Below are 24,446 nucleotides of genomic sequence, written 5' to 3'. Positions count from 1 at the left end.
GTTGACGCGCCACGACGGATATCTCGAGTCAACGTAATCGTGTACCTGTTTTCAGGTACTTTTCAGGACAGAAAAAATAAAAAAAAAAAAATACATAAAGAAGCTCCGCTTCTCAGCGGCTTAAACCCAAAAATTGTATCATACAACGAAAAATGTAAAGCACCGACACATAATACAGCATGGCTACGTCGTATCGCCGCGTATCGGTACCTTTGCCTGACATACCACTGCAAAAATTCACCGTTTATTGTGAATATGTAGCTAAAACTGTATTCTTCGATAAACTCGATAAACTTTAAATCTGCCCTGTTAATAACGCGCACGTTAGCTTTGTAAAACGTTGCGCGCCGATACTTGGGCGAACGAGGAATAGGCGCTGGTTTCAAGCAACTTTGTCATTCCTCCGACGATCTAGCAACGTGATTCTATATAAATAGCACAGTAGTGGTAGTGTGTAAGTACAATTTCGATAGCCGACGCGAACAAATATTTTGAATTAGGGCGATCGTACGGCCGTTAACGTTTATCAAATTTTGCTACAAACTTTGGCGGAATACTTTGGCGAGCCAAGAACGGGCTTCGGTTTTACGAACTTTGCGTTTACGAAGCCGAATGTAAGAAAGATACGACTGCTCGTCCGTTTGAGAAAATATCGTAAAACCAAGTCCGTTTCCTGTGAGCTGTGAAGCTGAAATTAAATAAAAAGAATAACATATATATATATATATATGTATATATATACTTTCGCCAGCCACTGTGCGTATTTGTTCGAACGAGAAACGAAATTGTCGTTGGACAATTAGCACAAAACGCGTGATAAACGTTTCCTAAAAGCATCTTCGAGCTTCGCTGGTTCGCTCGTGGTCGTATACATGTCAACAAGCAGCTTGCATTTACACTCGTCGTCGTTCGAGTCGCCTAAGTCCGTTCCCCCTCTGTTGACTCGCTTTGGGCCCGTATCTAGCGCGGTAAGCAGTCCATCGGCGGTGACGGTGACGAACAGGCCGATCGCACGTCGCTCCACGCCACCGTCTTTCTTCCGTCGTGACGATCGGTTTCCGTTCGTGTATCGCAGTCCGTGCAGACAGTGTCGTACGTTGTCGAAAGTCGCGAATTTTTATTTTTATCATTTTTCTCCGATTAATTCCATACATCGTCGACTAGTCGATCGTGGAAAGATTGAAAAAAAAAAAAAAAAGAAAACGTATAGGAAAACGGAAAAGAAACAGTGTGTTCGATCTTGAACTGTCTCGAGCTATTCAGTGAGAGGCAAACTTGCTTGTCAAAAATACCAGCAAATTAAACGTCACATACAGTCGGAAATACGATATTTTATCAAATGCATGGTATCGTCGTTCGGTGAATTTTACGTTCAGTTTCATAGACATTGTTTCGCATTACGTGGACTGGCAACTTGCTAATCTGTCGAGGACAGTCGAAGGTTTTCCTCGTTCTACGGATGTCCTGTCGGTTACTGTGACGGATGACTCGTGAAAGGAACTAATGCGGTGAGTCAGAGACGGAATTTCGTACGCGGTTCCCACGAGCTTTATCCGATCGTTGCGTATTGCTGTTAAGAAAAATGCGAAAGTACGAAAGTCGAGTGGAATTTTCAAGTGACGTTGAAGTGCGTCGAGTGGACGCGACAAGACGATAGTTAGCGATGTTCTTGCCGATACAGAATGGCAATTGGTCCCGGAGACGACATGTGCGTCATTTTGAGGACCAATGCCAAGATCGAGGCAAAAAACCTGCCTATGGACCTCGTACGACGACGAATGGTTTTGAAACGAAAAAAGGACGATACAATGCGCGACACGCACGACGTTCGTGTATTTCTTTCTTTCTTTTTTTTTTTTTTCTTTTTCTCTTTTTCCCGTTGCGTCTTCTTTGTCACTGTCTCCCTAGCGAGACCTCGGCTGCAGACGTGCGGAGCACGTGGTGCGCTGTGGGCGGCTTTCGAATGTGTCACGGCTCCGATCGGTTTTCAACTCCGTTCATAAACGCGCGTAGTAAAGTATAGTCAGTCGCAAAAGTCTACGGCACAGGATTTGCACGTGGAACATAGTTGCAGATAAGAAATCTTTGGCTCTGCGAATTTTCTGTTTACCTTTGGGGAACCTTTTTGATAATTTTGAACGTTAGTTTTTAGTAAAACAACGCCAAGATGTCTTGTTTCGTAGATAAGATTTCAAGAAACCCGATCATATTTTTCAACAATTTAAAAATCGATCTTGGAACATTAGGAAAATTGTAGCGCGTAGTAGAGTATAGTCAGTCGCAAAAGTCTACGGCACAGGATTTGCACGTGGAACATAGTTGCAGATAAGAAATCTTTGGCTCTACGAACTTTCTGTTTACCTTTGGAGAACCTTTTTGATAATTTTGAACGTTAGTTTTTAGTAAAACAACGCCAAGATGTCTTGTTTCGTAGATAAGATTTCGAGAAACCCGATCATATTTTTCAACAATTTAAAAATCGATCTTGGAACATTAGGAAAATTTTAGAGCGTAGTAAAGTATAGTCAGTCGCAAAAGTCTACGGCACAGGCCTTGCACGTGGAACATAGTTGCAGATAAGAAATCTTTGGCTCTGCGAATTTTCTGTTTACCTTTGGGGAACCTTTTTGATAATTTTGAACGTTAGTTTTTAGTAAAACAACGCCAAGATGTCTTGTTTCGTAGATAAGATTTCAAGAAACCCGATCATATTTTTCAACAATTTAAAAATCGATCTTGGAATATTAGAAAAATTGTAGCGCGTAACGTTGACACAAGTTGAACGTTACTTCCGCGATACGATATATTAGTTGACATTATCCGGATGAAAAATATGCAAGATCAACCCTGCTGTTTTCTATGTTTCTGTACGATCCGAAATGGACGTTATATTTTCATAGACGTTATCAAAATACACGCAGTTTGTAAATTGGAAATATTTGCTTTCATCGTTCGATCTCTCGGTTTCTGTTCCTTTCGCGTATTCCGCCTTTTTCACGGGCGAATTAATTAACAAAAAGAAGAGAAGATATCCGATGCGATACGAGCATGAAGAATATATTAGGTTGTCCGAAAAGTTTCTTCCGTTCCATAAGGTGATAATAGATAGACAACAATTTCTGTTTTATATTATTTCATTGAATGATCCATTTCTTTCTATTTCTATTATTACGTTCGATAATTCAATAAATCGGTGCATAATTCAATAAACTAATATAAAAGAAAAAACACTGTGCGTCTATTATTTTCTTATAAAACGAAAGAAACTCTAAGAAAACAAACTAATACGATAAATGAAGAATATAAAAATAAACAAGCAAAACAGCAGACAGATTTTTCCCAAAATTGAAACATTCTCCGATCGAGTATAATCTCGTAAAAGTAGTCTAGCCACCATCGTTACATTTTTCTTCGCTTTGCCGTTTCATTAACAAATCGTTATGATTCATCTCGCTGTGCGTAGTTCGTCGTTTAATAAAACGCAACGACATTCTCGACTCATCCCCGACTTTTTCGAGTTTCTTCAACGTCCATCCATTTGCATAAGTCTGTTTTGCTCTTTTAAATCCATTAAATATTTATAGCGGCTGGAAGACGTATCGAGCCGGGGCGAACGCGTTTGCATCGTTCGTTTAGAAAGCATTGGCCGTTTGTAGCGCGTAATTATCGACGTGGATGCGAAAACTCGTAGTCTGCTTAACAACGCGATAGCGATTAATTAAAGGCAATCTAGAATTCTCGGAAACTAACGTGAATCCTCAATTGCGGCAGTCCGTCTGTCCCATTTTCCAACCCGCGCCTCGTTCTCCCGATCTCGATACATTAACCCTTTGCTCTTGTGCGTCATCGTCATCGGGCTTTGGCTGCTTCGTAGCGCGCCAACGAAATTTCACCGTAAGAAGAAAAACGAGTCACGGTGAAACCTTCCAAATCGTTCGTCGAAACGTTTCACGTTTGTAACAGAGGCAAGTGAAATACACGATCGTTCAAATTCTACATATTGTACATCGACGAGGCGCGTTTACCTGCGTAACGTGAATGGAAGTGATGGACTGCTGCGTTCTGGACGACAGCCAACGCTTTAGCTCCTCTTGCCACTATCGACGTGTCACGAAGTATTGGGTTGGCAACTAAGTGATTGCTAAGTCATTAGGCTAAGTGACCTAAGTCATTAGGTGGTAATGACAAAATCTGTAATTACTTGGTTGCCAACACGATATAAACCGTGTCGCGGTAAAATCGTGCAACTGCGATTAACAGGCCCAGGAGCGTCGCTCCTTTGACTTCTTCGGGCCCCTTTCTGTGACGATCGTCGCCTCCGCGTACAGTGGCTGCAGGAAGTTTTCCAACGCTTTTCTGACCACACCACGGAACATTATTTCTATTCTTTTTTATTTTTAATTTGCACTTTGCGATTTGTCCAGCTGGACGTTTGGTAAATTTGTCTAATTTTGTTACTAAATAATTATTAAATGGCACGTGGATGGCTACGCTCAGCGGGAAAGCGTCTTCCAGTTTGTCTGTTTCATTGGATTGGCAACTAAGTTACCACCTAATGACAAAATCCGCGATCATTTAATTGCTAACAGGATACCCAGAATCGTAGAAGACGGTACATACATTTCGAATATTTTCTATGTTTCTTCGTACGTGGACTCGATGCAATTTTGAAGTTTCCTAAAAACGTATAAAAATCCGTAGTCTTCTCCACGATATTTTCCAAACTTTCCTCTCGTTTCTTTCTACAAAGATAGCTTCTCTACGGTATACGCGACTATCTTCGTGAATTTAGAAGAAAATATAAAAATCGAAGAGAACGGAACACGAAAGAATGTTAGAAGTTTTTAAAAAGTTTTTCGAAAGAAGAAGAAAAATGTTAAAAAGTGTGTTCCAAGAGATAGAGGTTCAAAGTCAAGGAACGGTAAACGCGATCGTGGCGAAGGAAACCAGAGAACGAAACAATGGCTGCGCGTTATTGTGACACTGATCGTATTCTTAGCGTTAATGCTGTTAAAGCACTAGTACAGTATGCAGATTGAAATTTACAGTCGCTCGTATTTCGACAGCAACATGTGAACGCTGTGCACACGTGCACTCGAGTTCAGGGAAAGCTCACCCACGCGAATAAAACCGGGTAAACATTGTTCCTAAAACAGTAAGTCGAAATTAAATTATTTATATCCGTCCGTAGTCTTCGTACGGTTTATCGTCATCGCTATAGTTCATTAGACGTTGCTATGGTTTGATACCTGTTTCTTAACCCCAAAGCTGACCATTAGATTCTCGTTTTTCCATTAAATTACGGACATTTCGCAAGCTCGTTCAGCCGGACGAGCCAAGTTATCACAACTTTAAAATTCAACCTAAAATTTGAAACGAATTTAAAAATGATACATCGAAATTTGAAAATATTTATCGACGATATTACGCAACGCGAACGTCGAAGTATTTGCGTACAGTCGATCGTTCGCCATGTTCTTGTGTATTCTTCGCTTTGTTCGATCCATCGAAATCTCGTTGTAATAAGAGCAGCCTAGTTCAAAGCTAATAGCGTTCTAACGAACGTGAGATGCGTTCTCGTGTCGAAGCATGTCTCTGTCGAACAAACTATACGAATTACCGAAAATTATGGTACGAAACCCATAGATGTTCAAGGAATCTGATAATTGTTGTCAACGTGTGCTCGAATAAATTGAAATTTTGGGTCAGAAAAGTGATCGTTCCAACAGTTTTGGTAGTTTCTACCGCGTTATAGTAGTGAGACCATCGTCAAAACGCTAATTGTAGGTTAAAATCGCTGCGAAAATACTCGTGCAACTTCTATGAATTGATTGCAAACTTACTACGATAATCGCGACAGTCTCGTTACGACAACGTTGACGAAATGTAATTCCAACCTAACCCCAAACTGGAAGATGCTTTGCCGCTGAGTGTAGCCATCCACGTGTCACTTAATAATTATTTAGTAATAAAGTTAGACAGATTTACCAAACGTAAAAATAAAAAATAAAAAAGAATAGAAATAATGTTCCGTGGTGTGGTTGGGAAAGCGTTGGAAAACTTCCTGGAGCTACTGTACGCGGAGGTGACGGTCGTTACAGAAAGGGGTCCGAAGAAGTCAAAGGAGCGACGCTCGCCTGTATGCGGCCAAAGGGCCTGTTAATCACAGTTGCACGATTTTACCGCGGCACGGTTTATATTGTGTTGGCAACCAAGTGATTACAGATTTTGTCATTACCATCTAATGTCACTCACTCGGTTGCCAACCCAATAGAACGTGTCGTTCAACTGCACCCTGTATATCCTGAAAAATGAATTTCATGAATTTCACGAATAATATAGATACAACGTTTATACTAGGTGTTTACGAGTATTCAAATAGCCAGCCTGTGTGTATCTAACGATAAGTGGTATCTTATTCACACCTACACTTTAGTCATTGCAAATCCAATGTGACCGTCGTTGTTGCCCATGAATGGAGGCAGTCATCGTCCTAGGTAAAAGTACATTGTCGATAAACAAGATAATCAGTCGATTTGCATGAGCGCAGTATGCGTGCCGATGGTCCGCGACTCGTCGGCCTCTTGACACCTCTAGATACTTTCACCGTGACTCAACTTGACTCATTCATTGCCATTCGCCGCGTGATTAACTCGGAAATCATTCGGTGACGTCAGTCGATCGCCAGTCGGATTCTATGGAAGACGAGGGACGTGTCGTCTTCTACGCGGTTTTGTCACGCGTCAAGGTGTACCACGCTGAAACACGAGAAATACCATCGACCGTCCGGTAGCCTGGGAACGCGACGACAACGCCAAGTTTCTCTACGCGCGGAATATCTAGCAGATGAGGCTGAGAAGAAGAGGCGATTTCCCCTTTCGACGTGACGCAACAACGCGTCAGTCAGCTTTACGCGCTCGCTTGTAACTAAGAAAGTATTCGAGAAGCGAGACAAATTTTTTCGAAAGATCAACCCCTAGATTGTACAGTCTTGCGAAGAATAAAATTCAACGATGAAATTCATACAACATCTTGAAACGTTGCAAATGAAAGTTGTCGTAGGACTTTTGTAATAAATAACTTTTTCAAAAAGTAAAATTTCGGTCTACTCGTTGACCGAATATATCTTTTATCAAATTTTATACTCTCGAGCTACTTTGAGTGGCGAGTGCGAGTATTGGCACGGGCTTGGATAATTTTTTGCTTTTCTATATCTTCGCACAGAGAGCGACGAGCGGAAAAATTGGCATTTGCGGTTTACCGCTTGCGTATCGCTCCGTACGATCGCGATTTTACACGGATTTCTACATTTCCAACCATCGTCGGTCAAATGTTTGTAAGAACGAATTTTGAAGAGCGTTCGCTCCCGCGAAAAAAGACTCTCGTTTTCCGATCTTCAGCGATCTGACACGCCACTCGAAAAGACACTTTCGAATAAAAAATGTTGCTGCCCGGATACAGTAGACTGTGGGCCGAAATCGATGTATTTAGTCGATCGTAACCAGCACAAAGAGATAACAAAAGGTTCAGTGTGGAGAGAGGAGATAGGACAACGAGACAACGACATCATCCGTCGGTTCCCATGTCTGCCATCAGTTTTGACGAGTTTTTTGTTACGGGGGACGCCTAGTACCGGGTGTCCGTTAATTTCCCTTAATTAATCTCAATCGAGGTTAATGCACCGCAGCTTGACCCTAGTTTACTAAATCCAACGTAGCTTGAACACATCGTATAGCTTATTTATCGATATCTCTGTCGTTTCCTTCAAAACTATTGTAATTCTGATTCTAATCCCAATTCTAATTCTAATTCTAAATTCCAATTCCAATCCTTCACATCGTATTCTTGCAACGATGAATTCCAGCAAGTAGATCACTCGTCTTTTGACAAGTCTATGACGAAGACTAATCACGTACACCTGCGTGACATCATCGAGAACTTTACAAAAATTGTAGATTATCGTCGACGATATTTTTCTTCCGAAAAATATCTTTTTCTTTTTTTTTTATAGAGCGTTCTTCGTCGGAAAAAATAAATTACAAATATATTGGACGATTGGTGGAACACTCATCCAGTTCGAGTTAAGTCATAGAACGAATCTTCGCAGTGAAACGCCACGCAGCACATCGAACATAACAGGATACGATAACAGCTACCTTACAGTGAATATAAATTATTATAAGTCGAACTACAGACCGCAAATGACAAACGAGGATAAATAGATAAGAAAGAATATATACTGAGAAAACGTGTACTGCGGTGAGACACAAACCTTTCATACGCCACTGACAATGTGTTAAAGATAAATATCGTATTGTAGAAATTCCTCGTCAATATGAATAATTCATAATTTCGATGCAATTTGGATGTAGCGTTCCTCCTTTAACGTTAATGATCGTTTGCAGAGGGAAGAATTAATTAGGATGACGTTGCTCGCAGTCGTCTTATATCGTCCTTCGTAAATCCTCCAGATGACCTACTTCCGTCGGATAAAGACAATCTTCCAGTCTGCCCATAAATAATAACACAGTCCTTCGGTCACGTTTTATCATCGACGTTCCTCCCATTTGTATCATACAGCTACCTAAACGATCGCAGATTATCCGTAACGATTAGCTCTAGGAACACCAGAGTTCCTTTATCCTAACGATCGTCGAAGAATAACTTACCATCGTTGGAAACAAAAAGGAAAAACATTTATCTTATCCTTGATCGTGCTATTGTCGTTGATTTTCTACGCTTCGATCTTACTCGCTTATTTCGACAAACGAAAATGCTTCTAATGTTTCGGAGAAAATGTTTCCTAGTAAAATTGGAATGAAAAGCACACATGTGCCGGTAATAGTATTCTTTCGTATTCCATTCAAACGCGAGATGCCGTTCGACACGAGAAAAATACGATCGGGTCGATAATTACCAAAAGAGTGCAGCAAGGTTAGCTAAATCGAGTCGTTTTTTAAATCAGAAAACATCGAAGAATTGAAATGAAATTGATTTGGCCAGCAATTAAATAAAATGAAGAATTGCTAGTCAAAGACGAATCGATTTCAGTTGGAGATTTAATGGTCGCGAATATGAATACGATACGATTTATTTTTGACAGAACGAAGACTAAAATAGAGGAATTATCATCCAGACGATGAATCGACTAGTATTTACCCAGTTAGCTTAAGAGTACGTAATTAGCGGATGAGTAGAAGCCATACTAAATTCAGAATAATACTCTGTATCGTATTATATTACATCATTGTAGCATCATCCACCGATAAGAAATATCAACATTTACATACGCGTAAATTTCGTATCTCTTGGCTTAATCAGTATTCGTTTGCGATTCAGCTTGATCGCATTGATATTCGTCGTTCCACTGTAACTTTCAGATTTCAAATTTATTGTTTAACAAAGTGTAAATATGTATATTTGTTTATTTGATATAATTATTATTCTATTATCTATATTCGTCATGTAGCGTATATTTCGAACTTTCTTGAAAGATTAAACTACGCGCGAGATAAATATTTCTCGTAACAAAATCTTGTTGTTCTTACGAGTTTCTTTTCCTTTTTTTTTTTGTTCTCTACAAGATTTGCAGCATTTAGGCGATCGATGGCGTGCAAATCACGACGACAGATTTATTTGGAACTTTCACGACGCCTAAAATTATTGATCGATCGAACAATTTCCAACGCTACAGTTGCGTAAGTAATTCCAGATCGAATCAAACTGTTTCATTGAATATGTTTCGATTCGGTTTAGATTGTTTCAAAGCAACGACCTAACTTCCTCTTTACGTCACGCATAATGCATCACTCTGCAAGTTTAGGTCGCGGTTTCCTCTTCGTGGGAATTCACGTCGCCCTGTGTTTATAACGCGTAAATTCACAGGCCTGTAAAATTCAATGAACAGACGTATTCCCTCACAAATGTCTCTTATCTTTTCACTATTGTTATCATTCTCGATACGTTTCGTGACACTTCACAACTTCCGAGTTCCATTGACTAACTTTACGATTTTTCTGAGATACGATTGTACGAGAGGAAACGCAGTCTCGAATATTTATAATTCACGATATAATTATTTACGGATATATCAACTAATTACACATAGACTAGGGCTAATTGTAAATCATTTATAATTAGTCTCGTCTACGTCAAGATCGCGGACCAGCGGAATAAATAAACGTTCCGATCAATAGTTCGAACGTTTTATTTTAACATCGAAAAATCATTTTCCTGCTTTATGAAATTTTGGACATCTCTGAGAAGATGTACACAATTTTTTTGTTTGTTAAGATGTTCCAGATAGACCAAGCTCCAGAAAGTTTCTGTTAGATCGGTTACTCTATGGATATTGTTCACACTCGCTCTACGTGTATTTGTTCGTAGTTCCTTGTCTGGGATTTTAGTTTTTTAAATTTAGTTTCAAATTTAGTTCAAAAATATAATTTAAATTATTAGAATAAAAGTCCAGCGTCTTTGCCATTTCGGCATCGAGAGACAAGTCGAACGTAATTGCGTTAAAAATCAGTAGAACGTTAGCGAACTAACGAAAGGAATAATAGATCGAATGAAATATATCTCGAATGTTACATAACTGAAAAATGACCGAAACAAGACCTTGTCGCATGTCGACATTTATTACTCACGACGATCTGATATTAATGTTGCTGAATCGTTCTAATAATATTGTTACCTCGATACTTGTTACAAGCAGCGATATTAAACGCAGAGGAGTATTCGTTTCGCGTTGTTGATCTCGTATCAACCAGTTAGCTGTTTCTGACGAGTATTCTCGTCACGAAGGAGTACGAATATTTTGTGTCACGACGAGCCCTGTCGGTAATAAAATTAAAAGATAAAACAGTCATCTCGTTTACAACTCAATTCCATATTCTAGGAACCTCGCATACTGCGTGCTTGACGAGTATACTCGTCATCGCCTACTTTTCGCCACGCATTTTAGGTACACGCTTTTCAAAGAGATCGCAACAGCTAACTGACTAATATTAGTCTCCACTATCGTTTATCACAGAATATTATATCTACGTGGAATTATTTAAAATTAGAAGACTTAGTATTAATTAGAAAACTTAAGAAGTCTTATTTTATTTACCGCTGTTCCTTTCAGGCCTCGGAGGTGGTCAGAATCGAATGAACCGCAGGAAACCAGACGAAATTCCTTTCAAAATGGATAACTTGGCCACATGGTTATTGCGCGCTTCGGAGAATAACACGGAAAGTGCGATAATTGACGGCGAAGTATCGAGGTAATTGCGAATGTTATCGATACTCGTAAAAGTAGAAATCAACATTTCTTGAACATACGAAAAATTGATCGATAAAAGGATCCTAATCAAGAAGAACGCTCTACTTGGAAATAGGGAATTTTTAAATTATATCGTTTTTACGTACAGATTCCCTAAACCGCTGCAGACGTTCGCAGCTGTGGTCGCGATACTGATTATGATCACTGGACTCGCTGGAAATTTATTGACGATCATTGCCCTGTGCAAGTATCCCAAAGTTCGCAACGTAGCTGCAGCCTTCATTATAAGGTATACAAACATACAGAACTAGATTTTGAAAGTCGTAATTAAATCGTAATTAGATCATGATTAAGATACAAATATCGTTTCGCCATTTACGAACAAAGTCAAGATTCGAAAAGGAAATGTCTGATCGAAAAACTCGTTGCTATTTTTTTGCTATAAAATCAACACGTCGAATTTCATTGATTGTTCTAGCCTCTGCGTGGCAGACTTCGTATTCTGCCTTCTTGTACTTCCGTTCGATTCCATCAGATTCATCGATGCAAGTTGGGTAAATATACGGTTTCTCTGCGTTCTCGTGCCTTTCTTGAGGTATGGAAACGTTGGCGTGAGTCTCCTCTCCGTTGCAGCTATTACTATCAACAGGTATGTATTATGTACTTTAGCCGATGGTTCAGCTGAAAGATAAGCCAAACCACGCTACGTTGCGCTAAGCTTACAAATATTTGCCGCGATACATACGGAAGTATTCGTACGCTTACCGTAGAACATTTTTATTAGTAGCCATACTGCGCGTATTATACAAGGCAGCCTGAAATGAAAATTTCATTAGTACAGCGAGGAGACACGGGTGTCACGATTCTAGTGGCAAAATTTCAACTCAAAATATATATATAGAAGATACAGTGGCACAGGAAAGTTTCTGGTCAAAGAAGTTTCTCGCTTTAAATTCCAGAAGCGATATTTTAAGGACCTTTAAAGAATATTACACGACTGCATATTTTTTTATTTTTTTTTTATTTAGTTTTTACATTCACAATTTGTTCGATTTGGACATTTGGTAGAATTTTTTGGCTGTTTGATTATCATATGAGTGGCTAACCCCAGCGGGGTACCATCTTCGTGTTTGTTAGGTTATATCCTTTGTGTCACGACTGCATACAACAGAGTTTTTATGTATCGTACAATCTTCTTTTACGTGTCTCACTCGCATTTAAAATTCTTTTGGCCATCGAATATACAGCGAAAAAATGATCTAGTTAGACATTTTTGCACAGTGATTGTATAGATAAAAAATATCGTATAAATTCTACGACATAGTACAACATAGCGTGATCTAGTATAACATGGCAAAGCTTGCAGCCTGATTTTCCGGTGAATCTCCGGCTTTACTTTCACTGGGCAAAGAATTTGTAACGGAGAACCTCTTCGTGAAAAAATTTATCTCGCAAGATCAATTACGATATTATTATAATTAGTAATTACGATATTACGATAATTTTAGATACATCATGATTGCCCACCACGGATTGTACAGCAAAGTTTACAAGAAATATTGGATCGCTTTTATGATCGTATTCTGTTGGTTGTTCTCCTATGGGATGCAGGTGCCCACCCTCTTAGGAATTTGGGGTAAGACATAAAATGCATCGCGGTTCACGCCAACTTGAAAAGCAGCAGAATTTTATTTTCTGTTATTCGCTCTTTTACGTTTCAGGTAGAATCGACTACGATCCGAATTTAGAAACTTGCTCCATCGTAAAGGACAGCAAAGGCTACTCATCGAAAACCTTTCTTTTCGTGGTGGGTTTCGTGATACCCTGCGTAATAATCGTTGGATGTTACACTAAGATATTCTGGGTCGTACACAGGTGAACAACTTATTTGCTTCTGTATTTATAAATTAAGAGAGTATTTTCAAAAATATCCCATACGTTCTCGATGCTTCGATTCGCGTCGCAAATGCTCTAGATATATTTCACGAAATATATAGAGATGTACGTTGAAATATCTCTCCTGGTTCGTAGATCCGAAACAAGAATGCGAAAGCACGCGTCTCCGACGATAAAATCGCCGCATACACCCGGCAGGGATACCAGAGAGATCAAACAGAGGCGTAGCGAATGGCGAATCACAAAAATGGTACTAGCCATTTTCCTCAGTTTCGTCGCCTGTTACCTTCCAATTACCATCGTTAAAGTCTCCGACGCCGAAGTTAGATATCCAGGTAATACATCTCATGAATCTACCTATTTACCATCAATACATTAACGTACCAACGACTGTGCATTAATATAAAACCTTTAGACCAGCGTAGAGCCATTAGTAAAATTGTTCTACCTTTACGATATGAAAAATAATAAAATCAATAGCCGTCGTTCCTTAAACTTGGTCAACTGTATGGTGTCCTCTCACTCTATCGAACACGTGCCTTTATCAAGACAATCAAGCACTTATTCTTCGATTGCCTGCTACGACGCAAGGAATTTCTCATTCTGTATGGTTTCAACAAATATCTGAATATTTTATTAAAAATCAACGAGCCTATTTAAAGATACTTCTGGCAACGTTTCTCAGCTTGGAAACAATTTGCCCGATGGAGAGGTACTAAGCAAAATTTATTGTTTCGTCAAGTTGTTTCAAAATCGGAACAAACATCGGATATTATATTTTTTGACGCGGTCGCTAGGAAAACGCGTCAACGAGAGGCGTAAATTCTCGCTACGATTCGGTTAATCGACGCCGCGAAATAGTCGTTCACCTGTTTCGGTTAAGATAACAGAGGTGGTTCAATGAATGTAACACTGTATAGTAAGTTATATATCACCGTTTATTCTAACAACTTGTACAGAAGACAGTTACGCTGGTGCGTATGTATAAGATGAGTGAGTGACTGATCTACGGGTGTATTCCCGGTCAAAGGATGTTGACTGTACGAAGGATGGAAAATCAGTGATGTTCGGAGACGATGCTGTGGCGGAGGAAAGCTAAGGATGGGTGTGTCTAGCGCACGGGACCATCGGATTTGTTGGTGACGATTTTGGCTAAGAGAGTGAGGGAAATAGGCTTCGTTGTTAATTGGTTAAACGAAGGTTGGTGGACTAGGAAGGGTCTTAGCCGCCCTCGATAGAAAGTAGGAGGAAAGTTGCATCGTACGTTAGAAAAACTAACTTTCCCTTGTCAAGCCGTAGTAGACAATGGTCTTTAGAAATGATTCGGAAAACAGATGTTTGTTCGGTTTGAAGGACCTTGACTAGGAATTCCTGAGATTCATGGAGGGTACTTGAGACTATTGAGGGTACGCAGTAAGTATCCGAAGACATCTGGTGTCGGTGTGTGGCCTGGTCTAGGTAGAGTGTTACGCGACGTAACATTTCTTTTACATTATTTTATTGAATTATACACGATCCATTTTGTCCTATTAAGATAAAGAGCGCAACGTTTGTACAAAGATGCAAAATTGTTGCAAAGGACACCTCTGGAACAACCAAACGCAATATTTTGGGATTAGTCCGAGGGATAAGCTCTATACGTCGTACAAACTGTCTGCAGTTCGTGGATTGTTTCGAGCTTATTACAAGGCGATTTAATTACAACGATCTCGAATTTGTTTTTTTTTTCACCTGGCAACAACAACAACAAAGTAAAGCATCGTATGTTACGTGCTGTTTCTTGTCACAGAATTTCACATTTTGGGCTACCTGCTCCTCTACTTTGCCTCCTGCGTGAACCCGATCATTTACGTGATCATGAACAAGCAATACAGACAAGCGTACGCTGGCGTGATAGGATGTTCGCGGATAAGGGCGAGTCTGTCACCCTATGGGAGCAGCGCACCTGGTCATCATCAACAGCAGGACTACGGCCAAGGTAACTTCGAGCACCGTCGCGTGGTAACGCTCACCAAGCTCTGACCGAACGCGAGCTAAGCGACCACACTTCGCTCACTTCGTAAGTCAAGGGCACAAATTCGCTGCTTTCTAAGATCGCAATTGGTCACGCGTGCATGCACACGTCTTTCATTTTTCATCTCGTATTTTCTCATCTTTGTCATCGCATCTTCGTCTCGTATGACCGCTAAATATTAACAGGAGAAAAAATGTCGCTATATACTGATAACTGATTGTTAACTGATAGATACTGTTAGATACTGTTCTCGCGATCGCGTCTGTTTATTTATGCTAGTCGGGGAAAGTCGGAAAATTTGAATTCGTCTTCATTCGACGGTTGCACGTAGCGTCGACATTGTTCTGTCCGGAGTTCATTTGTCATTACGTTTCATGCGTCAAGGCTGTGTCAATGTCCCGAGGCAAAACAACAACACGAGTCGGTCTCGATTCGCGTCGTCCTTTGACTCCTGCGCCGCTACAAATCCTAATATCATCTTTATATCTTGCGATGACCTGTTATTTTGGAAAATATCAACTAACAGCTTGTATAAGTAGACTTGTATAAGTAACGTACGTAAAACTACGATATAATTTCACAGTAATCGCTAGATGAAGTATGGAAATGTGGAAGATCAACAGCTGTCTCGAATTTACGTAGAAATAAAAGGTTTTGCACGCGCCATCTAGCACTAGCCTCTCGTTTGTTTTCTCGCCAATTAATTCCGTAGATTCAGCAAATATCTTAGTAGCTTGTTAACATTTCTGTCCTAAACCTAACCTCTTCGAGTCACAGCAGAGTAGAAACTACAGCGAACTAACGACACTCGCGATTCATTTTCCCTCTGATCTTCATTAACAGCTTTCTGCTTGCCGCTAGACGACACAATATCGTTTGTCGAAGCACGCGTTCGAAAGAGAACCAGCATTACGAATTGATCCGCATTCGTACCATGTTTCTTTTTTCAGATTATTCGAAGGACTTCAGTAAGACGATGGTGTCGACGGTCTCCATTGCTATGAATCCAGTGAGAAACTCGCGTTTCGAGGAATAAGCTTGGTTCTGAGGACAAAATGTCAGTATTCCGAGTGTTTTGTAACAGGAATTTTTATTATCCATTTCGATGGCAGATCGAAGAGCATGGAAACGATATAGAAGATTCATGGAAACACATACAGTAGGAACTCGATTAACTTGCTGATCAAAAACAACGAGAAAGTATACTCAGTGCGTAACATAAGTCTGAATTTAAAAAACAAAGATAAATATTTCGAGCAGATCTTATAGAGACTAGTCGAATGATCGAATGGTAGCTCGTTTTTATCGAAGAACAAAGCTACGAGTCGAAAGCAAAGTCGAACATTGCACACGTTTGTACGATATTGTAATTGCGATCTTTGTCCATGACTAAAATGAATTTCGCGTCTGAAATGCTATGAAACACTTGTATCTACTACGATTAAGTATATAAGTAAACTATAGAGGAAGAAGGAAGAAAGAAAATGGTCGTTGAGAGAGAAGAGAATGTAAATAGAGATCTGCGAACGGTATACGTAATTATTCAGAGGTCTAAGAGAATAGAGGAAAACTAAAGACACACAGCAGAGCTGTTGTTAGATTTATTTAGATTAGATAATAGCAAAACGTGGCCAATGTCGTATAATAAATGATACGTTATTTGTCGACCGACAAATTGCATATTGTAAAACTTGGCAAAGGAATACCAAGTATATTTAATTTTGTAGCACACTGGAACGAGTGTTGAATATTTACCAAAGGTAACACGTGAATATGTTTGTACATAGAAGTTACGTGTTAATTCTTGTTACCACAATGTAAAAATACAATAAGAATGTAATAGCGAATTTTAAAGACATTTCGTAACTCGCGATGTTACGAATTCGCTTCATATTTATTTATAATATTTCCCTTGGTTGATTTACGAACGCAAATAATGTTAAAGAGTTATCAAAGTACAAATCAAATAAATCTATCGATTTAAACGATTCCCCGTTGTTTTTACCCATTGACGTGTGATCTCGTACATGGAAACGCTTAAATAAAACTGTTTGTTTCAGATTTTTATAAAATACGCGATTATTATCTAACAACAGATGTAACGATAAATACGAAGAAATATAAAAAGTTGAGCCGTATAAAATTATCCGCTCGATAGTTATGTTAAACGAAACGAAGATCCTACTGCCTTAAAAATTTATTGTGCATTCTAAAATAAATATTCGTAATTTCTCTCCGCAATTTACGAACGTTCGCATCGTTGTACATAAGATTATTCTCCGCCATGTAAACAATGCAAATAAGGCTATTATCCGACGTGTAAAAAATTGGTAATCTCTCGAGGATTATTCACTTGTTAGTTATTAGCCGAGATAAAAACTCTGTCGCCCTAGAAATTCATCGTGCGTGTATTTTCAAACAAATATGTTTAATTTAGCATATTAAAACTTTCGGATTGTTAGGCGCATCTGTAACATGTCAACGTCCATTGACGTGCTCCTACAGATTACGATTAATCGTTATAAACATATTAAAGTATACGCATCACGGATAAATTAAAATCGTATAGATAAACACGCGAACTATAATCGCGCGATTATAATTTGCAACATTCGCTCCTTTGTCGAATGCCAGATTTATCTCGTAATCGCACGGAATCACGAATATCAACGTCGATTCTGGTCTTCAGCACGTTTTCCACGAGATAACGCATCGCCACATCTGAAACACAGATACGAAATTAGGCTAGTAAAATATTGGTATTATCATCAAACGAGAATTTCCTCTTACCAAATTTCCTCTACCTATGCTTTAGCAATTTATATCACGACGAGTAACATGGCAATTGTTAAATAGTAATTGTTAAGCAGTACAATTTATTTTTAGCCTGCTTGCCACGACAGGAATTCCGTTTACAATTGTTCTCCCTATTCGCCTCGCCACTCACGCTTGAACATCCCACGAACACCCACACACATCCATTCGCTCGCTCGCATCGCCTAATTTTACCATTATTTTACTACCACGTATCTACCGTCTACCATCTGACTCTCAACTATTACACGTGTCCATCATCCGTTGCATCTTCGCAATCATCAATCTTACAAATCATCGATCTTTACCTAACCTACTCGTCTAGATTCTAACCTCTCTTTTCCAATTCCCTCAGCCAGTCTTTTCCTCCCTCGTTCCCTGTCTCTGCCACACTGATTCACCTTTCTAATTGCCTTTATAATTTGCTTCAATCGTACAGCAACGAAGCAACGAGCAATTGCCGATTTATTTAATGATCGCCCGATACGAAACCGCGAAAGCGTTGCGTATTCGTTTAATTATGAAACCGCGGTTGTTCACGTGGTTTCCTATTTCCGTAAAATACAAAAGTGAAATAAAGTAAGCGGAAATGGAATTGACCGAGTGTCTATGGAACGAAACAGAGGTTTATTCTCGTCTACCAATTAACGAGCATACTTCGTGTATCAGAAGATGCTTCGGGTATCTTTGAACGTCTCGCGAGATCTTGCACTTTCAAATGTTTCACGAATAAATAGAAATTCAGAATTCGTCGCATACTTACCGATATTCGTATTTTCTTTGGCAGACGTTACATACCAGGCACCAATGTTGTTCTCTTTGCAGAACCTGGCAATTTGTTCGATGGGTACCGACGGACAAGAAATATCACATTTGTTCGCCAATAGGACGACTGGTATCTCCGAACCATCTGGGAGCGTGACCTTTTCTCGCAGATCGCACAACCATTTTTTGATCGACTGAAACGTGGCTATCCGCGAAATATCGAACACCAAAGCTGCAGCTACTCTGAAAATTAAACGCAAAATTATCGTAGTATTATCGTAGGATTTTATCGATCTAAAAATAGCCCGTATAGCCTGATCGGATCAATGTTTGAAAATAAATCATCAAATGCTGCGACAAAATTTAATTCAATTTTTCTCTTCTTCCGATAGAACTAGACGTTGTTATGGTTTATGGTTTTTTTAAAATAATTTTATCCGTGTGACTTTATCGCACGGATTTATAGCTATAAACATAGTATGAAAAGAAATTATCGTTGCACTTCCGAAGAATAATTTTGTTAGCGAATTACGCGTTGCTTGTAATTTCCAATAATTAGAGTAATTACTTACGCGTATTTGTAATAAATTCTGGTCATGTATCCGAACCTTTCGTGGCCAGCGACATCCCTAGAAATAGAAATCAACTATGATAAGAATATGTTTTCCGTATCGAGATAGTAATTATATTTATCTGTAGAATTTCATCTCTCTCGATTACTCGGTCGGAAAGCTCGTTTTTAAATACCGATCTTTCGAAATTCGTCGTATTTCTTTCCCTCGATTTTCTTCCGATTAACAAACGATCAGAAAACTATGGTAAAAGTATTATATCACGACGTTGTATTTTTACAAGTTACTAATTAACGATAAATATACGTAAAATTGGTCTCGACTTGTAGTACGACGTATCTTCTTTGCAAAATTATTAAAAAATATATAGCAATTTATGTTAGTAATAATTAATAGAAAACTAATTTCCTTTGTCGGACGAGAAAAGAATTGAATCGTAAAAGGACTAATTCTGATACTCGATGATTTAACTTCGATTAATTTAAATTCGAAACGTCGAATATACAGGGTGGTTGGTAACTGATGGTACAAGCGGAAATTTTTTTTTTTTAATTTTTCCATCGAGACAACGATCTACAGTGAGATCCGTTATAACGAGACGCGATAAAGTGCATGCGTACCGACCGAAAATTCAAAGTCGATTTTCTCGAAAACGAAGCCTCGAACGAAAAATTTGTATTGTATATTTTCGACTTCTTTTTTCACCCCCTTTCCGCTTGTACCACCAGTTACCAACCACCCTGTATGTTTCTCGTGTGTTTTCATGCTATATGGTTTCGACGATTCCACCCAATTAACATCTTCTTTGCAAAATTATTAAAAAATATATAGCAATTTATATTAGTAATAATTAATAGAAAATTAATTTTCTTTCTCGAACGAGGAAAAGATCGAATCGTGAAAGGACTAATTCTGATACTCGATGATTTAACTTCGATCAACGAATATATGTTTCTAGTGTGTTTTATGCTACACGGTTTCGACGATTCTATCGAATTAACACGCGGAATAACCAGCAGGCAAACAAACTGATAAAGCAATACCATAATTGTAAGTTAATTTTAGTAAATCGGTCCCAGTCGACTGCCTTTATTGCGAAATCAGCGCCTATGGTAATCTTATAATTGGACGTAAACCTTCCTGAAAAAAGAGAAACATCGATCAATCATTGAAGAATACTGACGTACAAATCTACGTATTAAGGCGAAGCAGAGGAAATCGAAGATATTTCATAATAACGAGCAACGTTATTCTCGATCGTTAATAACCAACTAATTACTTATAACGAAGCTTATGCACAATTCACAATATTATCGGTTAAAGAGGAACACGTTTCTTTCTTGTTAAAAATAACGAATACTTCAATGAGAACGTTATTTACGCTTATTTACAGAGATACGAGAGAATAATGAGAAGATAACGAACATCATCGTTAACCTTCACACGTTACGGAGCATATCCCATTGTTCTTTTATATTTCTTCTGCAATTAATTCGAAGAAGAATCAAAGAAGCACGAGAAGAAGAGCCAGGGAATGTGGAAGCTTAACTGGCGCGAATTAAGAACACGAAAAATAACTTTGATACACATAGACTTTGATAATTAGATTTTCACTTGTATAATTTTACATCAAATTCACCGAATATACAAAGATCGTTTGGTAAATATTAAAACAATTTTAATAAATTTTGTAATTATCGCTATCCTACGATTTCATTTTCAGACGTTCGTGGACCGAACAAATTCGTAGTTTCTTTAAATCGAAATTTCTGTAAAGCGAACTCCTTGAACCCACAATGTGCATTTGACTCGTTTTTAAAGAAAGTTTCCTTTAATTTGAGAAAAGAGAAAATCGCAAGTCGCACACAATTTTCTCTGTAATCGGATTTTACGCGATAATGTATGTACTAATGTTTATATTACCCTCTGTGTATCTTCTAACCAATGCCGTCTTTCCTGAAAAACAATAATAAATTTTGAAGTAAAAAATAAGGATCATCGAAGGAATAAAAGTAAACTCTAGGAAAATTACAATTTGAGAATTTTTATAAAATTAGAATATTCTTAGAGGTTGTGTACGATATGTCAGAGAAAGTAGGTCTCAGATAAATTTATCACGCGTATTTATACTTAAAGTTCAAGTTGAGTTCAAGTTGAATTCAAGTCGTATTCAAGTCGTATTCAACTTGAGGTTTACGTTAAGTTTCCTTTTGCTTTCAATTCTAATCTAGCGAGATTACAAGAGTACAGGTTTCCAAGGAACAACAATGATATAAAATTCCAACATTTTCAAACATTTTTAATTTCAAACTTCCACCGTAAAATCTCGCGTTACTGTTTTTTCAGCAGCAATCGTGTACGTTGCATTTTGCGCCGACGTTTCCTAGACATCGCAGTTCTGACAGACCCGAAGAAATAGTTTGCAACGTCTACGAAACACTGGCGTTTAACATCAAATGTATTAAAACGCCTCGATACATTTCGTACTGATCGCACAAAAGTATCTCTTTTTTTTTTTTGTTTTTTTTCATTAATATCAAACATTTTTCCCAGTAGTAACAATTTTCTGCGCACTTCTCTAGATCGCATTATAAAGCACTTTCAAATTACATGTCGGAATATACACGTGAGAATTTTATATAAAACGAACGTATTTCTGCGTAATTCGCTGTTAAGCAGAAAATAGAAATGCGGAGGAGACGAAGTACTTTTACGTTGACGCGTTTCGCTCGCTTCGAAACAACGTTCTAGTCAAAGTGTCTGCTGATCGAGAACGATACACATCCGTTACTGCCGCATATGCTCGCTATCGTTGCTCGCATAAACAATAAATCGTTGGTCAGAATTGTAAATCCGGCTTAACAGATAGCAACATTATTCCAGAAATACTTTCGGCTGTCTCGACGAGCAAAAAGAACGAAGCACGCGAGAAGTAATTCTTATCGATAATTTCTTACCTACTCTTGCTATTATCCACTCGCTTTTCTCGTTAATCGGATTATGCGAGTTACGCCGCGCTCGAAACACCGAACGTCATGGACACGAACACGGGACGGTGGATCGTTTGAATTTACGTACAAAATTGTATCAGTTGCAAAGCGAGCACCATCGTACGTACCACGACGACTGAATAACCAAATTTCCACGACGCGAGAACCTACGAAACGGAGGGTCGACCGTCTCCGTCAAAATGCGCGTATTATCGCGACAAGTTGGAACAAAACTACGATAAAACTATACGGTACGATACTAACGGGTGGATAACGACGGCGGATTTTTCAAAAAGGAATTTTAAAACGTGTTCGACGTACCGACACCATAGTCACCGATTACGAGGAACTTGAAGAGCAGCTCTTTGTGGGCGAAATTGGACAGCAGAATGTCCGAGTCTCTCCTCGACTTCCGTGTGCTCATCTCCTCTTCACGGTTGTGTATCTCGTTGCAGATCGACGAAAACACGACTGATGGTCCCACCGGCGATTGTATTTAGCTTGGCTGGTAAACTGACAAACGAAAGAAAGCGAGAAGCTCGATCTCGGTGGCTCAAGGGGTCGACACACGACGTCTCTTGCCTCCCGATTTATAATCTATCGTGTTCGACCACGCTATCGCCTTTTCCTGTGCTCGTAAACACTCGGTTTCCCTTCGTTTCCAACGCTCGGACCTTGTTACGTCCGGTGACTCCTTACGTAAACTAAAATCCATCCCTCGATCGACGCGTTCCTTACGATTATTGTCCTACCAGATAAAAACTGGCAAGGTCGAATTTTTCCCATATTCAACGGTCATTTCCATTCGCAAGCGACCAATACCTAGCAGTAGTTTTCCTCTGCGATAGCATCGTTGCCGAACTTCACCGATTTGTCATCCTTAGAACAGTCAACATCTCTTGACTAATTTTCCATACGTTGGCCGGCCAATGTCTTGACTGCTTTGTCAGCCCTGGATCAGTCATCTATTTAACTCAAGCAATCTTTCTTACTTACTTAATATTCTTGTTACTCTTTGTTACTTAAGTAACTTTTAAGTAAACACACCTATCTATGTTTACAAAGTTGTTGGAACAATGTGTATATTGTAACCTGTTGCTTCAGTGTTATAATCGGTTCAATCACCTCGATTATCCTAAACAATATAGGGGACCGATCATTTCGTCGCATCGATTATCTAATCGTAACGGGAACTTACGACTCCCGTTGGCGCGCTTCCTCGCCACCGCGTCTCTTCGTCAACAGACCTCTTCTCTTACAAAATGTCCATATAATAATAAGCTTCTTATTTCGATAATAATACACAGGTGTCTACAGGAGGTGATACAACAGGTGTCTTCGGTAATTGCTACAACATCGTATTTCGTATTCGTTTAGCTTCCTTCTTTCCTCGACAAGAATGCGAGAGAATAAATGGCGAGTAAAAAGATTCGTACAGCTGATCTTCGTATGTGGCACAACAAAGTGGCTGGCGCAACTCTAAATCGAAATATCGCCTCTTAGTAAGAAACGCGAAGGTGCGAAGAACGAAAATTGAGAAACAAGGTTTATCGCGCTTTCCTTACGCGATCTTCGTGCGAAGTTCCATCGTTGTCGAACAAATTACAACTTCGAGTCTTCGTCGATCGTCGCGTGAAAAATTGTGGGACACGTTACTAGCGAAAGTTACGACAGTAACCGCACAGTTGTCGCCGGACGAGCTGCCCACGCCGATTTTATCGAGTCGCTTCGAAACAGCGTCGATTCCGCGCTGCCACGGATAAGTCGACTCATTTATATTTAAACTACATATAATACTGCGACGTTAACGTCGCTTCGATGTCATCCATGGTCCGTATCGCTAAGCGGCTGATAACGTTTAATCTGCTTCTGGTACGCAAGTGCGCTTGCAGATACGTACTCGAAGAAGATCGCGATATCGGCGTTTTCTCGCACGTATCTTCGTTGTATTTTCGTCGATATATTTTTCAAACAGGCTATCGTTTCGTTACTTGACAAATCGCGCTGTTAATTCAGAGAAACTCTATCTATTTTCAGATTCATACTGGAAATCGAGATCGCCGATATGCAAGCTGTTTAAACGTTGAACCGTTTTGTAAACTCTGATTAAAACCGTTTTAATAAGAAAT

The 24,446-nt window shown here is 39.2% G+C and overlaps 3 protein-coding genes across 6 annotated transcripts in view; 1 reads left to right on the top strand and 2 right to left on the bottom strand.

The window, feature by feature from the left end:
• LOC117209531 (G-protein coupled receptor moody) overlaps positions 1–11,225 on the bottom strand; it is a 28,418-nt gene extending 17,193 nt beyond the window's left edge. The window contains exon 1 of one of the 2 annotated variants that reach the window (XM_033451666.1): positions 11,114–11,225. The gene's annotated coding sequence lies outside the window, so the exon portion shown is untranslated. Of the gene's footprint in view, positions 1–4,025; positions 4,125–11,113 lie in introns of those variants that run through there. The other variant, XM_033451665.1, reaches the window with a different exon arrangement.
• LOC117209533 (G-protein coupled receptor moody) lies at positions 1,225–17,164 on the top strand. 3 transcript variants are annotated; one of them, XM_033451669.1, is made up of 9 exons: positions 1,225–1,508; positions 11,129–11,267; positions 11,415–11,555; positions 11,745–11,915; positions 12,775–12,902; positions 12,988–13,141; positions 13,298–13,497; positions 14,952–15,140; positions 16,127–17,164. In XM_033451669.1, exons 2-9 carry the CDS (start codon positions 11,152–11,154, stop codon positions 16,210–16,212), a joined length of 1,185 nt encoding a protein of 394 aa, XP_033307560.1. In that variant the 5' UTR covers positions 1,225–1,508; positions 11,129–11,151; the 3' UTR covers positions 16,213–17,164. The 3 variants fall into 3 exon arrangements, with proteins under 3 accessions (XP_033307560.1, XP_033307562.1, XP_033307561.1); XM_033451671.1 differs by having other exon boundaries at positions 1,229–1,508; positions 14,952–15,221; positions 16,127–16,223; XM_033451670.1 differs by lacking the exon at positions 1,225–1,508 and adding an exon at positions 9,585–9,698.
• On the bottom strand, positions 16,748–24,419 carry LOC117209536 (ras-related protein Rab-32-like). Its single transcript, XM_033451674.1, has 6 exons — positions 22,639–24,419; positions 21,251–21,283; positions 20,371–20,467; positions 19,328–19,384; positions 18,754–18,998; positions 16,748–17,897 (listed from the first exon to the last, which is right to left on the bottom strand). Exons 1-6 carry the CDS (start codon positions 22,739–22,741, stop codon positions 17,773–17,775), a joined length of 660 nt encoding a protein of 219 aa, XP_033307565.1. The 5' UTR covers positions 22,742–24,419; the 3' UTR covers positions 16,748–17,772.
• Positions 24,420–24,446: the final 27 nt, after the last annotated feature.

Source organism: Bombus bifarius, unplaced genomic scaffold (assembly GCF_011952205.1).
Source record: "Bombus bifarius isolate JDL3187 unplaced genomic scaffold, Bbif_JDL3187 scf7180000008178, whole genome shotgun sequence".
NCBI lineage: Eukaryota > Metazoa > Arthropoda > Insecta > Hymenoptera > Apidae > Bombus > Bombus bifarius.
The sequence above is the reverse complement of the archived record's forward strand: the minus strand, read 5'-3'. Positions and strand labels throughout refer to the sequence as shown.

What these genes read in the sequence shown, in the direction of transcription:
- LOC117209533 (XM_033451669.1), top strand. Translation starts at nt 11,152, where the DNA reads ATGAACCGCAGGAAACCAGACGAAATTCCTTTCAAAATGGATAACTTG. An exon ending in ATTGACGGCGAAGTATCGAG is followed by an intron (nt 11,268 to 11,414) that starts GTAATTGCGAAT and finishes TTTTACGTACAG; the next exon opens with ATTCCCTAAACCGCTGCAGA. An exon ending in CACCCTCTTAGGAATTTGGG is followed by an intron (nt 12,903 to 12,987) that starts GTAAGACATAAA and finishes TTTACGTTTCAG; the next exon opens with GTAGAATCGACTACGATCCG.
- LOC117209536 (XM_033451674.1), bottom strand. Translation starts at nt 22,741, where the DNA reads ATGAGCACACGGAAGTCGAGGAGAGACTCGGACATTCTGCTGTCCAAT. An exon ending in AATCGGTGACTATGGTGTCG is followed by an intron (nt 21,284 to 22,638) that starts GTACGTCGAACA and finishes ATTGTTTTTCAG; the next exon opens with GAAAGACGGCATTGGTTAGA. An exon ending in CAAAGAAAATACGAATATCG is followed by an intron (nt 17,898 to 18,753) that starts GTAAGTATGCGA and finishes TCTGTGTTTCAG; the next exon opens with ATGTGGCGATGCGTTATCTC.